Source organism: Pleurodeles waltl, chromosome 3_1, assembly GCF_031143425.1.
Source record: "Pleurodeles waltl isolate 20211129_DDA chromosome 3_1, aPleWal1.hap1.20221129, whole genome shotgun sequence".
NCBI lineage: Eukaryota > Metazoa > Chordata > Amphibia > Caudata > Salamandridae > Pleurodeles > Pleurodeles waltl.
This window is the reverse complement of record NC_090440.1, coordinates 470,114,044-470,135,114: the sequence shown is the minus strand read 5'-3', so window position 1 is coordinate 470,135,114 and position 21,071 is coordinate 470,114,044. Positions and strand designations below refer to the sequence as shown.

The window sequence follows — 21,071 nt, the reverse complement described above, 5'->3', positions numbered from 1 at the left end:
CCTACAAACGACCCTTTTGAAATTCAAAGATCTTGAAAACTGCTCCAGTAGAGATAACATTCATCTCGGGAATTTAGAGAAAGGAGATGAAGGTCTGAATCAGGAGCCTTCGAGCTGTGTCTTTTTGCAGAACTATTAGAAGATCCCCAAGTAAAAATGTAATTGGAGATGGTGACCTGGAGATGTCCTAGTGAAGCTACATTCATTTAAAGTGAAAGAAGGGATCCTCCAAGCAGCCCAGAAAATGCAAACAATCTATTTTCAGGGGGTAACATGTTCCCTTTACCAGGACATAGCACCCACCACACTGGCAAGAAGGCTCCAATTCAGACTGGTTATGGAAAAACTTTGCAAGATTAATGTGAAATATCAATGGACTTTTACATTTAGCCTTGCTTTCTCCTACTTAAATAAATTGCACCATTTTACTGAGGTGGGGGAGGTAGCTAAAGGTGTAAGCTGGTAAAAGTGAAACTGTATTAAGGCAATGCAGTGTGGATAACCAGGATAGGGTCTGATAATTTAGACCAAAGTGAAGTGGTAAAGCAGAGGGTGTGGTTAAACCTTCTTGTGTGATCCTTGGCAGACACTGTAGGGCGGCTTTGGGAAAAGTACATGCCAGAAATGGAAAGAGGCCTTGTGCCCACAGCGGAAGAAGTAAATGGAGAGGAGATACAGGGGTACTATTGGGTGAAGATGAAAAGAACACAATGATGAAAGGAACACTATGTGATACAAGGTGCCAGAAACAAGAGATGTAATGCACAAAGGTTCATTAGGGCACCTGAAATACACTTGGCACACCCAGTTCCCACAAGCCTAGGGCCACACATTTAGAGAGGGACACAAATGAAAGTGAATGTAAAACTCTGAGGGCAATTATGAAAGTAATGTCACAGTAAAAGAAACAAATAATATACCAGCATCAGGCAGCATGGTGTTAAGAAACTGAAACACATTCTAGTAATGATTGCTTGGCTCAGACATGAGAACTAAGGTGTGGTAGGCAGATGCAGAGTGGAAAAAACTTCCAAAATCACCTGAGTGACTCTACATCCTCTAAAACAACACATCTTCAGTAAGAATTACTTTGAAGACTGAGTTAATTACCCCACATGATGTTGAAATCTGGGATTTACTTTTCAGGCAAATTCTGATTTGCATTGGAAAGTTGCCTTAGGTAACACAAAGTAGTACTACTTTGCCTCAAGGAGATTGTCTAGTACACAACTTGTGCTTCACTGAATGCATACACCATTGCACAATGGTGCAAGGATGTGTGCATTGGAGCATGGCATCCAAAGTGCACTATCGCTGGGAGAGAAAAAAACAGTACAGTATATTAGCAGATATGGTGCTGTTTTGCTGTCTCCCCTTCAACTTTCATGGCTGTGCTGTTTTACATGAAAAATTAGTAAATCTGCACCTAAGTATAGTTGGTAACTTTATTCCATGGTTGTTGTGTGGCCTATTGCTTCTGGCCACTGAGATACCAAATTACCTTTATTGCTATTTGTTTTCTTTGCACGTTTACATTTCAATAAATGCAAGTTAAACAAGGAGAAGAAATATGGATACTAAAAGCACAAATTAGCTGAAGTTTGGCAACAGTCATGGACAGCAGTTGGGGGTCCCCAGGAGTTACAGCCAAGACCTCTGATATCCAGCTTGTGACACCTGGCATGGTCCTTGCAACCCCTATATTGATTACACAGACCAGAACATACTAGTTTATTGTTATGTTGTGTTGAAAGGACAATAGCATATATTACTGCAAGTGACCTCCTTACGCTTAGGAGTGGAGTCTGCCACTTATGCAAAAAACACTTTTTGGACAACTACTGAGTGTAAACGCCATCCAGTTCCTTCCGCAGGTGCCCTGTCTGATCAAGGAATGATGAAGACAGGAATGAGACACCAGTTATGCTCCTCACACTCTCTGCTTCCCAAAGCCTCCAAGCATAGAGCTGTTGGACAAAATAAAGTCTACAGTCACGCCTCATGTCTAAAATGAGTTTTGGAAAACGGCAATCTGGTCACTTTTAGTACCACAACCAGGGGTCCAGAGCAGATGGAATATCTCTTAAGGATTCAGGTGCTGGTTCAAGATGATGGGAGCCTGTTATGTCCCTATGGCTCTGAACAGTTGGCCAGCAAAGTAACCATTGGAGTTAGTCCTAGTAGTCCTGGGCACAGGAGAAGATGCAGGCCTCAACAGCAAGGCAGGCCTGTGAGGGTTCGAGGCAGGATCCAGGCAGTAAAGCAGTCCTTCCAGGTAGAGTAGCAGTTTGGCAGAGTTATCAGAGGGTCACAGCAGTAAGCAGGCCTGCGAGAGTCCTTCTACAGGTCCAGCAGTGAACTGAAGAGTGGGTCTGAAGGACCTATTTTTACACCCTGGTGCCCTTCTTCCAGGAGGTAGGAGAAGCCTCTGTAAAGGTTTGTTGAAGTACATGAAATCTCCTAACACCCTTGCCAAGCTATCTGCAATGACTATATAGGGTCACTAGGCCCTTAGAGTGGAGGGAGAGCACAAGCTGTTCAGCTGTAAGTGGGGCTGTGCTCTGCCCCCATCCTGCCAGCAGGTGGCCCATTCAGGCATGCTTAATCCCTCTATTGTGTGACTGACTGGGAGGAATTTATAAAGTTTAACTATCAGTTATTCCCAGTCATGTGACCCAGATAAAGCAACAGGCACAAAAGGGCTAAGGCGAGGATCATGGCAACTTTCTAAAACTGGCATTTAAAAAAAATCTGACTTCACCATTACAGAGGTTTATCATTGCAATTTCATAGGTGCCAAACCTGACATATCTATCTCCTCTCAGTTAGGAATTACAGCTTATTATATGTAATAAGGAATCTCCCATCTTATCCTATGGTAAGGGTAGGCCTCACGGTGGTGAAAAATGAATTCTGAAGTTTTTCACTGCCAAGGCATGCAAAACCTAAAAGTACATGTCTAAACTTTCAATTACACAGAACACTACCTAGGGCTTACCTTAGGGGTGACATAAATAATAAAAGGGGACTTTAATGCCTGGCAAGGGAGTTTAAATGCCAAGTCGACATGGCAGTGTGACATTGCATTCAGCTGCAATGGCAGGCCTGGGAAATGTTTTGGAGGGCTACTTAAGTGGGTGGCACAATATGTACTGCAGGTCCACTGGCAGAATTTAATTTACAGGCCGTGGGTATATGGTATACCACTCTCCCAGGGACTTACAAGTAATTTAAATATGCAATTGGGCATAAGATAATTTGGCCACGTTTTAATGACCGAGCACAAGTAAATAAGCACTGATTAGCAGTCCTAAGGCCCAAAAAAATTAATTCACCAAAAAGTAGAGTGTAAAAGGCAAAACGTTTGGGGGTGACCCTGCAGAGAGAGCCAGGACCAACATTCAGCTTTAATTCTTTGTGCATGCGGTTACACTGTGTGTGGTCAGCACAAGTCACATAAAAGCTTGGTTAGCTTTGGACCCGAATGTCCAAAACGACCTCGAGCTGAGCCAAAAGCATCACGCTCATCACTTCTATTAAGCACTGCATGAAAGTTGTATTTAGATCACAACTACAGATGAGGTTGAAATGAGTGAATGCTTTGGGGGCATTGAGATTGCAAAACAGAGTAAATTAGAGTGTATATTTGAGTCTGACATATATTGGTGGTAAAGAGGAGATGTAGAGCAGGCACCAGGTCTTTTTCATATAAGCAGTTAGCACTTTGACATATGCCAATGTGAGTGAATGATTGCAGTACTTAAAGTCTGACACATATACAAAGTGCTGCCTTGACCTTGTTTCTTAGTGCAGCCATTTCACTTTAATAAACCAATACACATCTCTGTCCCACTCTAGCCATTGAAAAAAAAAACATAGCTCTTTAGACTTGTAATAATGCATTTGCTGGTTTAAACCCGATGGAAATCAGTTATTAATGATGAAATGGAAAGATGAAGGGTTCTGTTGTTGCTAATGAAATTACTAGACATAAATTTATTGGTTAATATTTGCTTGCTGCCAATGCATAACGATTGGTACAGATACTCAGGGTCCAGGATAACTGCTAAGCCATGTTTTGCATCAACACATGCAACAGCCAACTACTGCTTTGAAGAAATTGTTGCAGAGCACTGTCCCAGTATTAACCAAATCCCGACTTACTGATTTTTAGTTAATGACAAGGCATTACAGTCTTCCATGCATAAGGTAAACTTTTTGACTTTATCAGTTTCTTGATGATAACTGGCAGTTGTTACCACAGATGATGGTGCCCTTCTGAACTCTGTCCACTTTTCTTTCTCATGCATTGAGCTGTCCATGATGGCATGTATTTTTCGGTAACATGCCATTGCACATCTAAATGAAGCCTCATTGTTAGATATTTCATAAGCCACAAAACCATATAAACTTTACAAACAATAATAACTGCAACAATATATCCAAGCAGAGCCAGCTTTGTAGATGATGATACCGGGTGTGGCAACCTTTGCTTGGCCTCCCCCAATGACCTCCTCCTAAGATTCTTTCACTACCACCCCGCAAAAGTGCTCTCATCTCACCATAGCCACTCTCTCCCATACATTTCATTTGTTTTAAAGCACTGCTAAAAGCTGGCTTTACTAATTCACTCAGCTAACCACATAAAATACAGATCTGTTTTTTGCAGCAGGCATTTGAACCATCTGCAGTACTGAACTACTTTAAGGCCACTAGACATAAATATGGTCTTTCTCTCTAGCAAGAACATTAATCACAAGAATTATCTTGACATTGTTATTGCTGCCTGAAAGCTGGATGCACAAGGAACTCTGCAGCAGGTGCTTTTAAATCATAAGTTATTGCTAAATACAGCCCCACTGAGGTCAGTGTCCCCACTTCATATCAGCACCCGCTGCAACTGCATCAATTGCACCGCTCTAAAGCCGGCCCTGTATCCAAGTGTATTTTCAGGTCTTTGCAGCATACATAGAAGCAGTGCTAGTAGGTTTTGTACATTAAGATGTTTTATTAGTAATTTTTTTAATAGTCTCCTTGATGTCATTCGCTGTGATTTCAGTGATCGAATGATGGAGCCCCAACGAGAAAATCATGACAAAAATCATGCAATATCACTTCCTGTAATGCCATTAGGGGGACATAGGCTGCTTCCACTACCACATAGCTTGTTCTAAATTGCCTTTTATGGCAACAGGAGGGAGGTTGGGTATCACAGAAGAGTCTCACCAGACCCAGCAGCCCTTATCTACTCAACGTACTGTCCTAACTTATGCATATATTCTGATGTACAAAAATGTGGGCAAAATTCTTAGCCTTGATGATACCCACCCAGCAAACCAAAGGTAATTTACTTATCCTCGGATATTATGAGCAACACAACCAAATAGCTTCTCAGAAATATGCATTTCATGAAATACAATTAACACAACCCAGCCCTCCACTTACAGTAAACACTTTTTCAGGCTCTCCTTTAGCTCGCATATTTGTGTCATGAACCCTCTTCAGAATCATCCATGCTTCGTCATGCTTGCCCATCTGGTAACCAAAAATATAACTGAATTAGAAAAATTAAGACCTACTTGGAAGTAAGCTTGCAGTCGTGTTTTTAATTCTATATATTAGTGAAACAACTTTACTTTTATTTTCATTCAAATATAAGATAGTGCCAGGGTAAAAAACTAACTATTTGCATCATCTGTTTGTCATACAAAAGATATCACATTTGTCTATTTTACACAGTGCTTGTCTAACCAATGCAGTAACATGCTAAGGCTAAACACGCTTGAACATTGCCACATGCTCCTGATGACGCGGAAATGAAGGTTTTACATTTATTAGCGCATAATCGTAGTGCTGAAATAATCAAGTGTGACTTTAACCGAACTAATAAAGATTGTACGGGGACAAATGTGCCCTCAGAGTAGTTTGCCAACTTATAAGCGTGCTTTATATAACGTGATGTATTAGAATTGTACTAATCTGACATAACCGTAAACGTGTGCTATGATTTGCTTGTTTGAAATGTTTTAGCTTAGCATAACTTTAGTGGAGGCTTCGGCCTAGTTGCCTTGTCTCACGGTTTAGATGCTCGTGTTTTTCCAATGTGCTAATAAACGTGTATTTCTGCTTGAAGCTGTACTTTTCCAGTGAGATCGGTTCACATGCTTATCTTTAAGGTTTCGTGCCAGCCTGGCATCTTCTTCTTTGCTCCAAGGTCAATCTGCAGGTGCGGACAATGGAAGCTCTGAAAGTGAGTTAATTGGTAAAATATGTTGCAACTTACGTTCCCGACTCCAAGGATAATGTATGCCTAGGTAGAAGCTTGAGAACTGTTGTTTTTGATTGGACAATTTGAAGCCAACCTATGAACCCTCCAATGGAAGACCCTACTGGATTTGAACTGTTGTTTATTTAAACCCGGTGCACGAGAAGAAAGCAGCCATTACGCGCTATTACCCGCCATTAGACATTGCAGCCATTATGGCCCATCTTGCCGACTTCGTCATTTTGCCATCTTCTACGATGCCAATTGGTGTTTGACGCCATTTTGAATGAGACTTTGATGCTTTCTCTAATCGAGAGTAAGAGACTTTAAATAATTCTTGCCCTAGAGACTTTAACTTTGAACTGCCCCTTTGCATGAAGTAGTAGTTTATCTTGCCGCCGTGAGGCAATCGCCCTGTCCACCCTGCCCCTTTGCCCCGTCCCATGCTGATCGAGAAACGGTACCTGTGAGACGAAGACTTCCTTGAATGCTGATTGGATCTGGTAAATATGAAAGGAAATTGTACAATTGCATTGTGTTTCTTTTAGGTAACCAACTGCTGATTTTTGATAAGAGCCCTAGTTAGGAGTTTTCCAAATTAATGTTGCTAAATTGTTTTTGCATGAAGTCCCACATGCAGATGCTAATTTGAGGTTAGATGAGGAATCATTGTTGCACGATGCAATTTGAGACCTTGTTATGCTGACTAATGTATGCAATTAGCTCATTACAGATTATAGTTTTAGTGATTTGCGTTGCCATTATCGAATGCATTGTTATTCAAATGCTACATAGATTGCATCTTTTCCGCCGTTATGGACAGCTATTAATGTTCATTTACATATATCATTTGGTGTTGAGACACATTTATATTGTGCTAGCTTTGTTAATATAGGGAAATAAATTCATTAACTTTGAATAAACTGGTGTGGTTATTCATGGCCGAAAGGTCATGGTTCGCCGAAATGTTTTCTGGATTAATTGTTAAGTGTTATGTTGATCAGGGCATTGCATATGTTCGTTATTGATTATTGATTAGAGAAAATGTATTGATCTCGGGTGAAGAGAGTCCCACTTGGTCAAAAGATTCATCGACCCAAGAGCGTCCAAATACAGGTAATTTATTGGTACGGAACGCTCTATCACTCCTTACCTTAATACTTTGCAGGATGGATGATCACTAATGTAAATATCAAAATTTGTACTCTGCTAATTTACCACCTTAGAGATAAATCATAGTAGGTTCATTAACACAAAACATAACCCAATGACTAGAAAACAAATATGGAGGATTTGGAATCTAATCTCTGTTCAAAGAGAAGTAGATGCATGCATCCTGCCCAGATCGTAACTGTGAATCCTTTGTTCCACACACACACACACCAATAAATCACCAAATCAGACTTTGATTGTACAAGTAAATCAATGTAAAGTTCGAAGTAAACGAAACGTTTTATGAGGTGCAAGCCCTATAAACAAAATACATCCTAAAATCCGTTATCAATATGACAGCAATAACAACTTAATACAATTCATAACACACAGACCCATCAAATAAATAACGGAAAATGTTTTGATTAATTTACGAAACTGAACAACATCTTGAGTTTCCATTCTTAACAACAATTCAAACGCCGAGTTCCTGGTTAAACGTATGTCTTAGAAACTACAGCAAAATATACTGGCTTTGGCATAGATAGAGAAGGACAGTACAGGATCACATTTTCACGGCTGTGTATTAAGGCTTGCTTTAGAGGTTTTTGGAAAGGTACTCCATTGCAACAGCGATGCAAAACCCTCTCTGCCAAACTGTCATTCTGTCCACTTTATTTAGAGTTGGGAGGAACATAATTATGCCAGCGATGGGAATCACACAGTTTCCATTGCTCACATACTCCTCCCGTAGCCTGGGGGGATAGGGGCAGTCAGACGTTTTGCCATGTGTCCGCCCACATCTTCAGAGTGGACAGACAAATGGCCAGGTTTTACTTTCACACCCTGCCATCCAAAAAATGGCTGTATGTAAAAGTCAAAAACATTATAATGACGCCCAGGCCATTGTGAAAACCTCCCATAATGACGGGGAGATCATTCACATATAAAAGGAACAGAATAATGATTTTCTACATTAGAAGAGTCTTCCCGAGCATATCAGGTAAATCTGTAACACATAAGTTCAACAAATCCAAACTTGTTTTAAGCCATTCCGTATGTTAAATGTTTAGCTGGCTATTCCAAATTTATTGAGCACGACCTGCAGCCAATTACCAAGATGAAACTGAGATGTAGATAATGGCTTGGGTATTACTCTACTGTTTTTATTTTTCCAATAAGAGCCTAAATCCACTCTATCAAAAGCTGCTTGGAAATAGGGGAAAGAGCAACACAACATCATAATCTCTTCTATCAGCTTCCAAGTTAAATGCAATGAAAAAATCAATAGCCCACAGAGCTAGGCGCAGGGTGGAAGGGAGTGGCTCACTCTTTATATGTCTCAGACGTTGCACCTGACTCCCAGATTTCACGTTGTTGTAGAAGATGTGCAATTATTTTTGCTATCGTATCCAACAGAGAAATTGTGTCGCAATTGGTCCCCATTCCTTTATGGTCTTTGGCCCATTTGCTGTAAATAACATGCAAATCACTTGTGACCTTTTCTAAAAACATCCCACAACCAAATGTAATATTGGGTAAGTAAAGAAATGTAAAGTTTTTAACAAAACCTGATCATACATTCTTGTTTGGGGATTCCAGAATTCATTGTATTCACATATTAGTCATGCTATACCACCGTAATTCGAATGGCCTAGCAGAGGTCTCAGTAGCAAAACATTTGAAACAACGAAAAAAATGCCAGAGCAAAATAAACAGCTCTTCATTGATTGTAGGAGGCTGGACTGGCTTGTAGTGAGTACCAAGGGGTACTTACACCTTGCACCAGGCCTAGGTATCCCTTATTAGTGTAGAGGGGTGTCTAGCAGCTTAGGCTGATAGAAAAGGTAGCTTAGCAGAGCAGCTTAGGCTGAACTAGGAGACGAGTGAAGCTCCTACAGTACCACTAGTGTCATATGCACAATATCATAAGAAAACACAATACACAGATATACTAAAAATAAAGGTACTTTATTTTTATGACAATATGCCAAAAGTATCTCAGTGAGTACCCTCAGTATGAGGATAGCAAATATACACAAGATATATGTACACAATACCAAAATATGCAGTAATAGCAATAGAAAACAGTGCAAACAATGTATAGTCACAGTAGAATGCAATGGGGGCACATAGGGATAGGGGCAACACAAACCATATACTCTAGAAGTGGAATGCGAACCACAAATGGACCCCAAACCTATGTGACCTTGTAGAGGGTCGCTGGGACTGTAAGAAAACAGTGAGGGTTAGAAAAATAGCCCACCCCAAAACCCTGAAAAGTGGGTGCAAAGTGCACCTAAGTTCCCCAAAGAGCACAGAAGTCATGATAGGGGAATTCTGCAGGAAAGACCAACACCAGCAATGCAACAACGATGGATTTCCAGACGAGAGTACCTGTGGAACAAGGGGACCAAGTCCAAAAGTCACAATCAAGTCGGGAGTGGGCAGATGCCCAGGAAATGCCAGCTGTGGGTGCAAAGAAGCTGCCACTGGATGGTAGAAGCTGAGGATTCTGCATGAACGACAAGGGCTAGAAACTTCCCCTTTGGAGGATGGATGTCCCACATTGTGAAGAGTCGTACAGAAGTGTTTTCCCGCATAAAGACCGCAAACAAGCCTTGCTAGCTGCAAGGGTTGCAATTAGGGTTTTTGGATGCTGCTGTGGCCCAGGAGGGACCAGGATGTCGCCAATTGTGTGAGGAGACAGAGGGGGCGCCCAGCAAGAGAAGGAGCCCACTCAGGAGCAAGCAGCACCCGCAGAAGTGCCGGAACAGGCACTACGAAGTGGAGTGAATCGGTGCTCACCTGAAGTTGCACAAGAGAGTCCCACGCCACCGGAGGACAACTCAGGAGGTCGTGCAATGCAGGTTAGAGTGCCGGGGACCCAGGCTTGGCTGTGCACAAAGGAAATCCTTGGTGAGTGCACAGGAGCCGGAGTAGCTGCAAAACATGCGGTTCCCAGCAATGCAGTCTAGCGTGGGAAGGCAAGGACTTACCTCCATTAAACTTGGACTGAAGAGTCACTGGAATGTGGGAGTCACTTGGACAGAGTTGCTGAGTTCAAGGGACCTCGCTCGTCGTGCTGAGAGGAGACGCAGAGGACCGGTGATGCAGTTCTTTGGTGCCTGCGGTTGCAGGAGGAAGATTCCGTCGACCCACGGGAGATTTCTTCTGAGCTTCTAGTGCAGAGAGGAGGCAGACTACCCCCACAGCATGCACCACCAGGAAAACAGTCGAGAAGGCGGCAGGATCAGCGTTACAATGTCGCAGTAGTCGTCTTTGCTACTTTGTTGAAGTTTTGCAGGCTTCCAGCGCGGTCAGCAGTCGATTCCTTGGCAGAAGGTGAAGAGAGCGATGCAGAGGAACTTGGATGAGCTCTTGCATTCGTTATCTAAGGAATTCCCCAAAGCAGAGACCCTAAATAGCCAGAAAAGGAGGTTTGGCTACCTAGGAGAGAGGATAGGCTAGCAACACCTGAAGGAGCCTATCAGAAGGAGTCTCTGACGTCACCTGCTGGCCCTGGCCACTCAGAGCAGTCCAGTGTGCCAGCAGCACCTCTGTTTCCAAGATGGCAGAGGTCTGGAGCACACTGGAGGAGCTCTGGGCACCTCCCAGGGGAGGTGCAGGTCAGGGGAGTGGTCACTCCCCTTTCCTTTGTCCAGTTTCGCGCCAGAGCAGGGCTGAGGGATCCCTGAACCGGTGTAGACTGGCTTATGCAGAGATGGGCACCATCTATGCCCATCAAAGCATTTCCAGAGGCTGGGGGAGGCTACTCCTCCCCAGCCCTGACACCTTATTCCAAAGGGAGAGGGTGTAACACCCTCTCTCTGAGGAAGTCCTTTGTTCTGCCTTCCTGGACCAAGCCTGGCTGGACCCCAGGAGGGCAGAAACCTGTCTGAGGGGTTGGCAGCAGCAGCAGCTGCAGTGAAACCCCGGGAAAGGCAGTTTGGCAGTACCCGGGTCTGTGCTAGAGACCCGGGGAATCATGGGATTGTCTCCCCAATACCAGGATGGCATTGGTGGGGCAATTCCATGATCTTAGACATGTTACATGGCCATATTCGGAGTTACCATTGTGAAGCTACACATAGGTAGTGACCTATGTGTAGTGCACGCGTGTAATGGTGTCCCCGCACTCACAAAGTCCGGGGAATTGGCCCTGAACAATGTGGGGGCACCTTGGCTAGTGCCAGGGTGCCCACACACTAAGTAACTTAGCACCCAACCTTTACCAGGTAAAGGTTAGACATATAGGTGACTTATAAGTTACTTAAGTGCAGTGAAAAATGGCTGTGAAATAACGTGGCTGTTATTTCACTGAGGCTGCAGTGGCAGGCCTGTGTAAGAATTGTCAGAGCTCCCTATGGGTGGCAAAAGAAATGCTGCAGCCCATAGGGATCTCCTGGAACCCCAATACCCTGGATACCTCAGTACCATATACTAGGGAATTATAAGGGTGTTCCAGTATGCCAATGTAAATTGGTAAAATTGGTCACTAGCCTGTTAGTGACAATTTGGAAAGAAATGAGAGAGCATAACCACTGAGTTAGTCATAACACAGGTAACACATACCGGGCACACTTATGAGCACTGGGGCCCTGTCTGGCAGGGTCCCAGTGACACATACAACTAAAACAACATATATACAGTGAAATATGGGGGTAACATGCCAGGCAAGATGGTACTTTCCTACATTGATTAGTCGAGAAAGTAAAACATCATTCCCGTTGATTATTGAGCAGGTGACGAACGTTTTATGGTTTATGGTTTTATGCAACAATAAAAAATACAAATAAATAAATGCAAATTATTTTTTGAAACAACCAACAATCTCTAGTATGTTACTGTTTCTGAGGCAGATGAGTGTCCTGCTCGCTTTTCCTGTTTTTTAACAGAGCATGTTGGACATTCTTTGTACTGGCTTCTCAACAGGTGTTGCAAAATGGGTTCATCCAATTTAGTACACCCAGATTTTTTGCTTTTTGATCACCAAAATGACAAAAATCTAATTAGTAGAATCAGAGATATGCAATTTTAAATTGTAGATAAAAGTAGTGCTTAAAAGCACAAAGCGCCAAAAGGAGTTATCTGGTCATGCTCGACCAGGACAAAGTCACATGTTAATGCTGGACATGATGGAGCATGAGCTGGCTACAAGTGCCAAGTTACACCCACTGAAAAAAGTACCATAAATCCAGGTTGCAGAGTGTTTTGTGGTCCAGCATCAAGGATGCGTTGTGCATGTCGGGAGCTATTGTGGGGTGATCTGAGGTCCTGTCTTGAGTATGCAGTATGCAGTGGTGGGTCCAAGGAGCTGCAGGTCTCTGATGCAAGGTTCTGCAATGAGGATGTGTCACGCAGCATGGATTCTGAGGAGCTGCCCAGATGCGATGTGAGACCCTGCATCAAAAATGCGGCACAGAATGGTAGTTCTGAGGAGCTGTGAGATCCAGTGTGGGTATTTGTCATACAACAGCACTTCCAATGGGAAGATGTGAGAAAATGCGTCATACTGCTTTGACCAAGTCTGGACTGGCAGCACTCTTTAAGACCTATGTGTAAGGATCCGGGACTGGGATGGCACCGCCTGTGGAATAAGTCACAGCAGACAGTGTCCATGTGCTGGGTTTAAGATGGTTGAAGCTTTTTTTTTCCCTGACGCTCTGATCAGGAGTCCAGCCAACTAGCCATGTAGTCACTCTGTGGGTCCAGGGTTCAAGATGCAGGTCTAGTCTTTTTCACTCAGGCAGCAGGGAAGCAGAGTAGGAGTACTTCTTGCAGCAGAGCAGCACAGCAGTCCTTCTAAGACTAACTCTAAGGTTGTACTGAAGAGTTATATCTGAAGGTCCAATAGTTATAATTGGTGCCAACTTTGAAGTAGGAAAAGGTACTGCAGTGTTCAACCCCCAGGAGTTTTGGAATTTCTTGGCTTCCTGCCCTGGCCCAGTTTGTGTAGAGGCACAAAAGACTGGTGTGAAACCCTTTGTGATTGTGCCTAGGCAGAGTCTTTGTGAGGTTCATGTGAGGTAGGTGACAGCTCCGCCCCACAATCAAGTAAGGATGGCCCATCCTGACAACACCTATTCCCCTGTGTCTTACTGTCACAAAGACCAGCTGCTATCTACACCTTGTCATATGACATAGGATGCAGGCTAAACAAATGCCAGTTTCTAAAAGTGGCATTTTCAAAATTGCAACATAAAATCCAACTTTACCATTAAAGAACATTTTGAATTATAATTTTTTTGGAGACCAAACATGAGATTGCCACCTGCTCCCAATTGAAAGTTATATCTTATTAAATGCAATGAGATAACCCAATGTTAAAGTGTAATGAGGTAACCTATTGTTATCATATGGGAGATGTAGGACTCACAATAGTGAAATCAACTTAAGAAGTTTTTCACTATTAGGACATCTGAAACTCAAAAGTCCATGGCAAAAGTTTTAGGTACAATACACCCTGACGTACGGGCTGTTTTGAGTCTACCCTTGGGGGGACGTTTGTCTATTAAAAATGAAGGTTTAGGTCTGGCAAAAAGGTTTATTTTGCCAAGTTGAAATGGCAGTTTACAAATATAGGCAGCAATGAGAGGCCTGAGACATGTTTAGAGAGCTGCTTAAGTGTGTGGCACAATTAGTGCTACAGGCCCACTAGTAGCATTTAATTTACAGGCCTGGAGCACCTATAGTGCCACTTTACTAGGGAATTACAAGCAAGATCAATGTGCTAACTGAGTGTTATCCAATTTCACCATATGTAAAGGAGAAAGACCAAATACTTTAGTACAGGTTAGCAGTAGTAAAGTATGCAGTATCCTAAAGCCAAGCAAAACAAATTCAGCAAAAACAGGAGGAGTAAGGCAATACGTTTTGGAGGAGACCACCCAGGGCTGACTGGTCTAGCAGTCCGCTTTACAAGATAAGGCCACTGCGAGCAAGTAAGTGTGCACATGTGGTCTAATAGTCCGCTTTTTTAGGATAAGGCCACTGAGAGGCAGATATGGTATGGGGCACTTGGCTGGTAACACAGGAACCTATGTTCACATGTGTAAGCACACTTGTGAGGGCTGCACATATGAAACTACTGTCACGTGTAGCCTGGTGATTGTGCACAAGTAGCCTGGCATAGAGGGGATTCTGCAGGGTTAGACATTGACCTTGGGTAGGTCTTATAACATTAGTGGTCACTCACAGGTCCGTCAGTCTGGTTCACTGTTTTGTCTGCAGTGACACATATAGGGGAAATCTGCCTCACAGTGCAGTTTCACTTCCCTTATGCATGTTGATTTGTTTTTATTCAGTGTTTTAGATTTCTCGGCTAGGGTGCATAAGGTCAATTCAGTTTAAAGAGGCCAAGTGGTAGCTCTCTAAAAGAAGGGTATCATTGCTAGACAACATCCTGTGTCACAGGAACCATGAGAGGTTTCCCTCTTGCAAGACAAACTGAACATAGGAAAGAGATGATAAGCCTCTCACAGCTAATAGGTCTCTAGGTTTGAATTGGTGACTCTGACCACAGGGTTATGCAAGCACTCATGTCCAGCTTGGACAAAGAGGAACCTGAAGTGATACCACCATTGTCTACACCTGTGTACACACTGCCCAAACTGACATCACCTTTCACTCATTTACAGTGAAACACACACACTACATTCACATGTTATACATTTCCCATTTTTATACACGTGCAAGCAACGCCAGTAATGAGGGAAAACAATTAAGCAGTCTACTTAAGAGGTAAAAGTAAAAAAGTGCATGTTCCTCTGAAGTATTGTACATCTCATAGTCTGGAATAAGATGGATTTGTTTTTTTGTGACCTAGAGATAGGATCGGTTGATAAACAGCTCAGTTAAATGTCGAGCAACTCTAATGGACTCACAACTTTTCAACTTCTCCAAGTTGTAAAATTTGCATAACTAAGCTGGAAAGGGAGAATTTCCTGTGAAAAAAAGGTTTTTGAGGGAAAGATTGCCTGAAAATACTGTTTATAACACAGAAAGGTATAAAACAATTTCTACTGAATGTTTGATATTTTATAAAATCGTGGCCAATTCAAGGAGTATGGCAAAGATTTTTTAAATAAATGTTTAAAATTGCCAAATTGCTCCTAGACCTATTACTACCCGACTCATAACTCACATTGTGTTAATATTTTATTGTATAGTTTTATAACAGTTACTTTAGAACTATTATTTAAACGTGCACGTTATATGAAATAGTTGTTATTACAGAAAAACTCATTCCCCTGCAGTACTTCACTTTAAGTTAACACAACTTCAAGCGCTAGATCCAGGGGCAGCCTCTCCGCTATGGGGGAGAAGCTTTGTACCGCTGCTGAAAGCAGAAAAATAAAGGGGTAACAAAAGTACTTTATTATCAATTTATTTTTCCACTTTCGTACAGCAGGGTGGGGCCAGCCTCCTCCAAGTCAACAAGTGGAGGAAGAGTAGTGGTGCGCTTCTAAGTGTGCGTGTCAGTTTGGCCAACCGTCTGCACCAGAGCAGGAATGGTGGATCACAGAGGGGCAGGCAAGTTTATGTTTTTTCACTGCCCCCTGCGAGCAGCTCCCACCAGCCCCCAACCCATTCCTTGCAGCAGCCACGACTGGACAGATCTTTTTAGCAGTTTACTTGTACTTCATAGGAAAATAAGAATTCCCAAATTTAAGAGTTCCCAACAGAAAATATTTGCAATGTTATACAGACTGACACACATTGAACTGTTGCTGAGTAACATTTTAAAGCTGTACGTGCAATTAACATTTTGTGATTCATATCTTACCTCGAGTAAAAATCGCGGGCTTTCTGGCATAAATTTCAGGGCAATCACTGAAGCTATGCAAGGCAGAGCACATATGACAACAAACACCCTCCAGCTGTGGAAATGGTAACTGGTTCCCATACTGAATCCCCAACCTGAAAATTAAAGAAAATTGGATCAAATTCTTTTTATGCAATGTATAACTCTGTTTAACGTGATCTGTTTTTCAAGTAAGCCGAAAAAGGGAATTACTTGTCATGCAACTAGAACATTACTTATCACACGAATGTGGAATTACAGATCACACAAATGGGGATTTACCGCTCAAACAAATGTGGAGTTACATGTTGCAAACATGGGGGATTGCCTGTCACACAAATGGAGAACCTGAAGACAGCTTTCAGCCCAATGCAAGGACACAACATATAGCAAAAAAGAAGCAATTTGATAGGGTGTACAACTATAAGTATAGAGCATTCCGCTTTCTTATGCTAAGGATTTATATATATATATATATATATATATATATATATATATATAAAACTAATGGAACGATATACACCAGACGGCTGCACTGATACCTTCACCGACTCATGAGGACAAATCAATATTCGAAATACGATTTCTTCAGCTTTATTCCATGTAATTAAGACATAGGGCCTCATTCTGACCTTGGCGGGCGGAGTACCGCCGTCAGAATACCGCTGCGCGGTCAAAAGACCGCTGTGGTAATTCTGAGTTTCCCGCTGGGCTGGCGGGCGACCGCCAGAAGGCCGCCCGCCAGCCCAGCGGGAAACCCCCTTCCACAAGGATGCCGGCTCCGAATGGAGCCGGCGGAGTGGAAAGGGTGCGACGGGTGCAGTTGCACCCATCGTGATTATCAGTGTCTGCTATGCAGACACTGAAAATCTTGGTGGGGCCCTGTTAGGGGGCCCCTGCAGTGCCCATGCCATTGACATGGGCACTGCAGGGGCCCCCAGGGGCACCACGACACCCGTTACCGCCAACCAGGTTCTGGCGGTCAAAGCCGCCAGAACCAGGCTGGCGGTAAGGGGGTCGGAATCCCAGGCAGCGCCGCCATAGAGGATTCCTCAAGCCAGGGGAAAACCGGCGGGAAACCGCCGGTTTCCCTTTTCTGACCGCGGCTTTACCGCCGCGGTCAGAATTGGCCTGGATGCACCGCCTGCCTGTTGGCGGTGCATCCGCGGTCCCCGGCCCTGGCGGTCCATGACCGCCAGGGTCGTAATGACCCCCATAGTTTCCTGCAAAGAATGTCAACGCGTTTCGGCAAACGCCTTCTACTGGACATACTTAGCTGATAAAACGGCATCTTATATACATAATTTAAAAGCCATCATTTGTTTCCATTTCATGCTAGTGCAAACTAATAGTGCAGCCATCTTTTAACATGCAATTAACTAAAATAGGCCTGCATTTTAATAACAAAATGCTGCCTTAACAATAATTCACGTATGTTGTTTTGTGCTAACATGGACACTAATAAGACTTGTAACACTTGCAGGCACAAATCAATTATCATAATAATTACAAACAATAAAATAAGATAAAAGCTGTTAATTTCCAATCAAAGTGGTTCTACTACACTATGTACAAAACCCCAAATAATGTATCATAATTAGCTCAATGACATATCATAATTAATGCAAATAAGGTGTATTGTTCAGTATATGTATATGTGTGTATATATATATATATATATATATATATATATATATATATATATATAGGAATACATATATAGATAGAAAAATTCAGAGGTCACAGCTACTTCATCCTTGTTTATATTCATGTGTGTGATAGATCTCTAAAATATGTGTGAGAAAAGTGAAACCCTTTCTACTTAAAGTGGAGCTCAACAGTGCAAGCTTTGATCCTCTCCAATCTGAATGGGGACAATGTTAAACCCCACAGTCTTCCCTAAGCTACGGCCCTAAGAGGTATTGTACAAGCTGTCTTCAAAAACTTCAAAAAATTAAACCACATCACCAAATGCTGAAGGAATTTCACCAGCTTCCTTCCAGGCCTACCTCATCGGCAACACTAGGCGCAAAGAAACAATACTCTATCATACCTGGACAAGAAACGGGCTGTTTTGTGTAGACAGCTAGACGAAACAACACTGGTCATGAAACAAAAGACCAGAAAGAAGGTTATCTCTATCTTTCCACCCAGGTTCTGGATCATCTTCCTTTTGATAAAAAACCTTCAAGGCTCTATTGATGCTGCTGTGGTCACAGTCCCATGATTCACTGTGCCCGGAAGCTGAATTGCCCACACCTGGGGACTCTGGTCTGCTTGCTAAAAGTACTTGCAGTTATCCTGCAGCGCAAGATCTTCTTGGCACTAATGTTTGCTTCTGTGGGCGGCGGGGACTCGCAGTCCCAAGAAACATCAAGGCTGGAGGCTGAATTGACTGCATCTGGTGACTGGTCTACGTGCTTAAAGCGTTTGCAGCTATCCCACAGCCCAAGATCTTCAAGGCACTACCTTTTGCTGCAGGGGGTGGTGGGGACTCGCAGTCTCAAGATATGTTGTGCTCAGAGACTGAATTGCCTTGGGGGCAAAGGTGCTAAATGACTGTGCCAGAGAAAACGCTGATGGGTTTTCACCCACTTGTCCCTTTTTATCAGGGATGTACCAACACATTCATCCTGGGAATATTATACGCTGATTACAGTGTTTTAATGGTTAGGACGCCCTGTGCCTTGCACATTTTGGTTGAATCTTTTGTTTCATTTATGGGCAATTTAGATTTACCAACCAATTATGGTAAACCTCAATTAATTGCCTGTGGACCAGACAGGAGACATCTGTCATTCCCTAAGCTTTCAGACCATCTTCTGTGCTCTGTACAGAATATTTGCTTTGTTATGTGGGTGTCACTTTTGATTCTTCTAATTCTTGACAACCATAAGAGAATGCAGTTCGCATGATATTGAGTAGGGCAGCCAGGTCCTTATTTAATCTTGTGTGGAGGGAAGCACTAATTGCACCTTCATCATGATTTTTACACTTCAGTGTGTCCATACACCTTTTATGGAGCAGTGGTTTGGGGGTACCATAATGCTTCCCCCATACAGGCGGAGGAAACCAGGATTTTAAAGAGATTACTAAATCTCCTGCCAGCAAGCCCCACTTTATTTTACACTCCAACTTAGCATATGTTCCAGACACAATTACAATGGTCATCTCCTGCTGTGGCAGATTGTTTGGTCTAACTCTGAAGCGAGCTTCAATGAAGAATTGATCCTAGATTGTCTTAGCTTGGACAATGTTTTTTCCATCCCCTGGTTGAGCTCTGTTAGAAAGTGTTTCATTGACATTGGCCTCCCTGAGATGTTTTCTGCCCCTGACACATTAAGTAAACATTACAAGAGGCAGGTAAAGTCTCAATATGTAGAGCTTAGTTCATCACGAAAAAAGGAGGAGGATTTTACCAAGCACTATGCGCGCAACTATTTTATCACACTAGTTACAGGAGACTTGCTATTCCATTTAACTTTGGGGCTCTCATGGTGGACTGGGTCTCTGCTTTTTAGATTAAGTACAAACTCCATTTCGCGCCTGTTGTGCTTTTTCGATGGGGCGAATGCATGGCACAGTAATTTACCATTGCACCCTTCTGAATGAATGCTAGAGCAATCTTTATTGCACTTTATGTTCTCCTGCAAATTGTATCGTCATTTGTCTTAAGCAGGTCTTAAGATCCTCTGCTTTTATAAAGTGTGGGGAACCTTTAAGGTACTTTCAGTTTTTAGTTAGTCCTCATATCTGTTTCAGTGTTTGCTGCTTTCTCAAAATGCCCATACGCAATACGAAATTGATAGAGGGGTAATGTTATTGGAAGTAGGTAGCTGCTCAGTTAATGCATTTGATGTAGTAGCTCATCTTTCACTATTGTCATGTTTTTCCCATTTTAATGGATTGTATTGAAGTTTGTAGGCCTGTTTTGGGCATTTGGGATGAACGGTCTTTGTGTAACTGTCTCATATGAAGCCGGAAGTTTATGGAGGATGATGGCAATGGAGAAAACACTTTGCTAAACCAATGCACTTAACTGTTGTAGCCTATTTCACACTGGTGTTATTATTTCTAAACGCCTGTCTATTGTTTTAAATTGTGACTTTGTGATTTTATGATTTTTATCTAAAAAACGAATAAAGATTCTTTGAGTGATGATTGATTGATCACAAATTTGCTCCTACTCTCCTGCAATTTAGAAAGACACTCAAGACAGATCTATATACAGAAGACATATATAAAACTACCATCTTATTCGTTAGGCACCTAGCATCTCTGTGCTCGTTGTTGATGTTCTGTTTGTCTCCCTTTGGGCTGTCGCCCTTCTTGCTTAGAGCTCAACTCTACATGCATAACTGATATGTATTATTCGTTGTACAAGATACATATGGAATGGCTATATTAAAAAGGAATATATATATATATATATATATATATATATATATATATATATATATATATATATAGATAGATATATAGATATATTGTTAGGTATTCTGTGAGGGTGCCCTATATAAATGAGTATGAGAGAAATACCCTCAGCTTTACCACCAATATTTTAACAATCTAAATAATGAGTAATAGGTTTCTCAAGTTGGTCTTTTGTATGATCGGTTCTTTTTTAAGAGAACTTGGAAATCATTTATCACCGAAATTATATCGTTCAGACTTTGCTTCCAAAACTATATTCATAAAGTATTCTGAAAGTATACACTTTAAACATACTACAATACATTCTGGAGGACTGAATCCATGTCACATGTCATTAAATTATCAGTAAACTCGCGTTTTAACTAACCCATAACATAACATTAGCCTATGGCTAGGGTATTAACTGTACAACGT

At 42.3% G+C, this 21,071-nt stretch overlaps 1 protein-coding gene across 3 annotated transcripts in view; it reads right to left on the bottom strand.

Annotated features, from left to right (window-relative positions):
- Window positions 1-21,071, bottom strand: part of SV2B (synaptic vesicle glycoprotein 2B) — a 506,854-nt gene that overhangs the window by 134,627 nt on the left and 351,156 nt on the right. For all 3 annotated transcript variants that reach the window (XR_011201358.1, XM_069222743.1, XM_069222744.1), the window contains 2 exons: window positions 16,206-16,339; window positions 5,446-5,535 (listed from right to left, as the gene is read on the bottom strand). Coding sequence is in view for 2 of the 3 variants with exons in the window: in XM_069222743.1 (XP_069078844.1) it covers window positions 5,446-5,535; window positions 16,206-16,339 (224 nt within the window). In the remaining variant the exon portion in view is untranslated. The remainder of the gene's footprint in view (window positions 1-5,445; window positions 5,536-16,205; window positions 16,340-21,071) is intronic.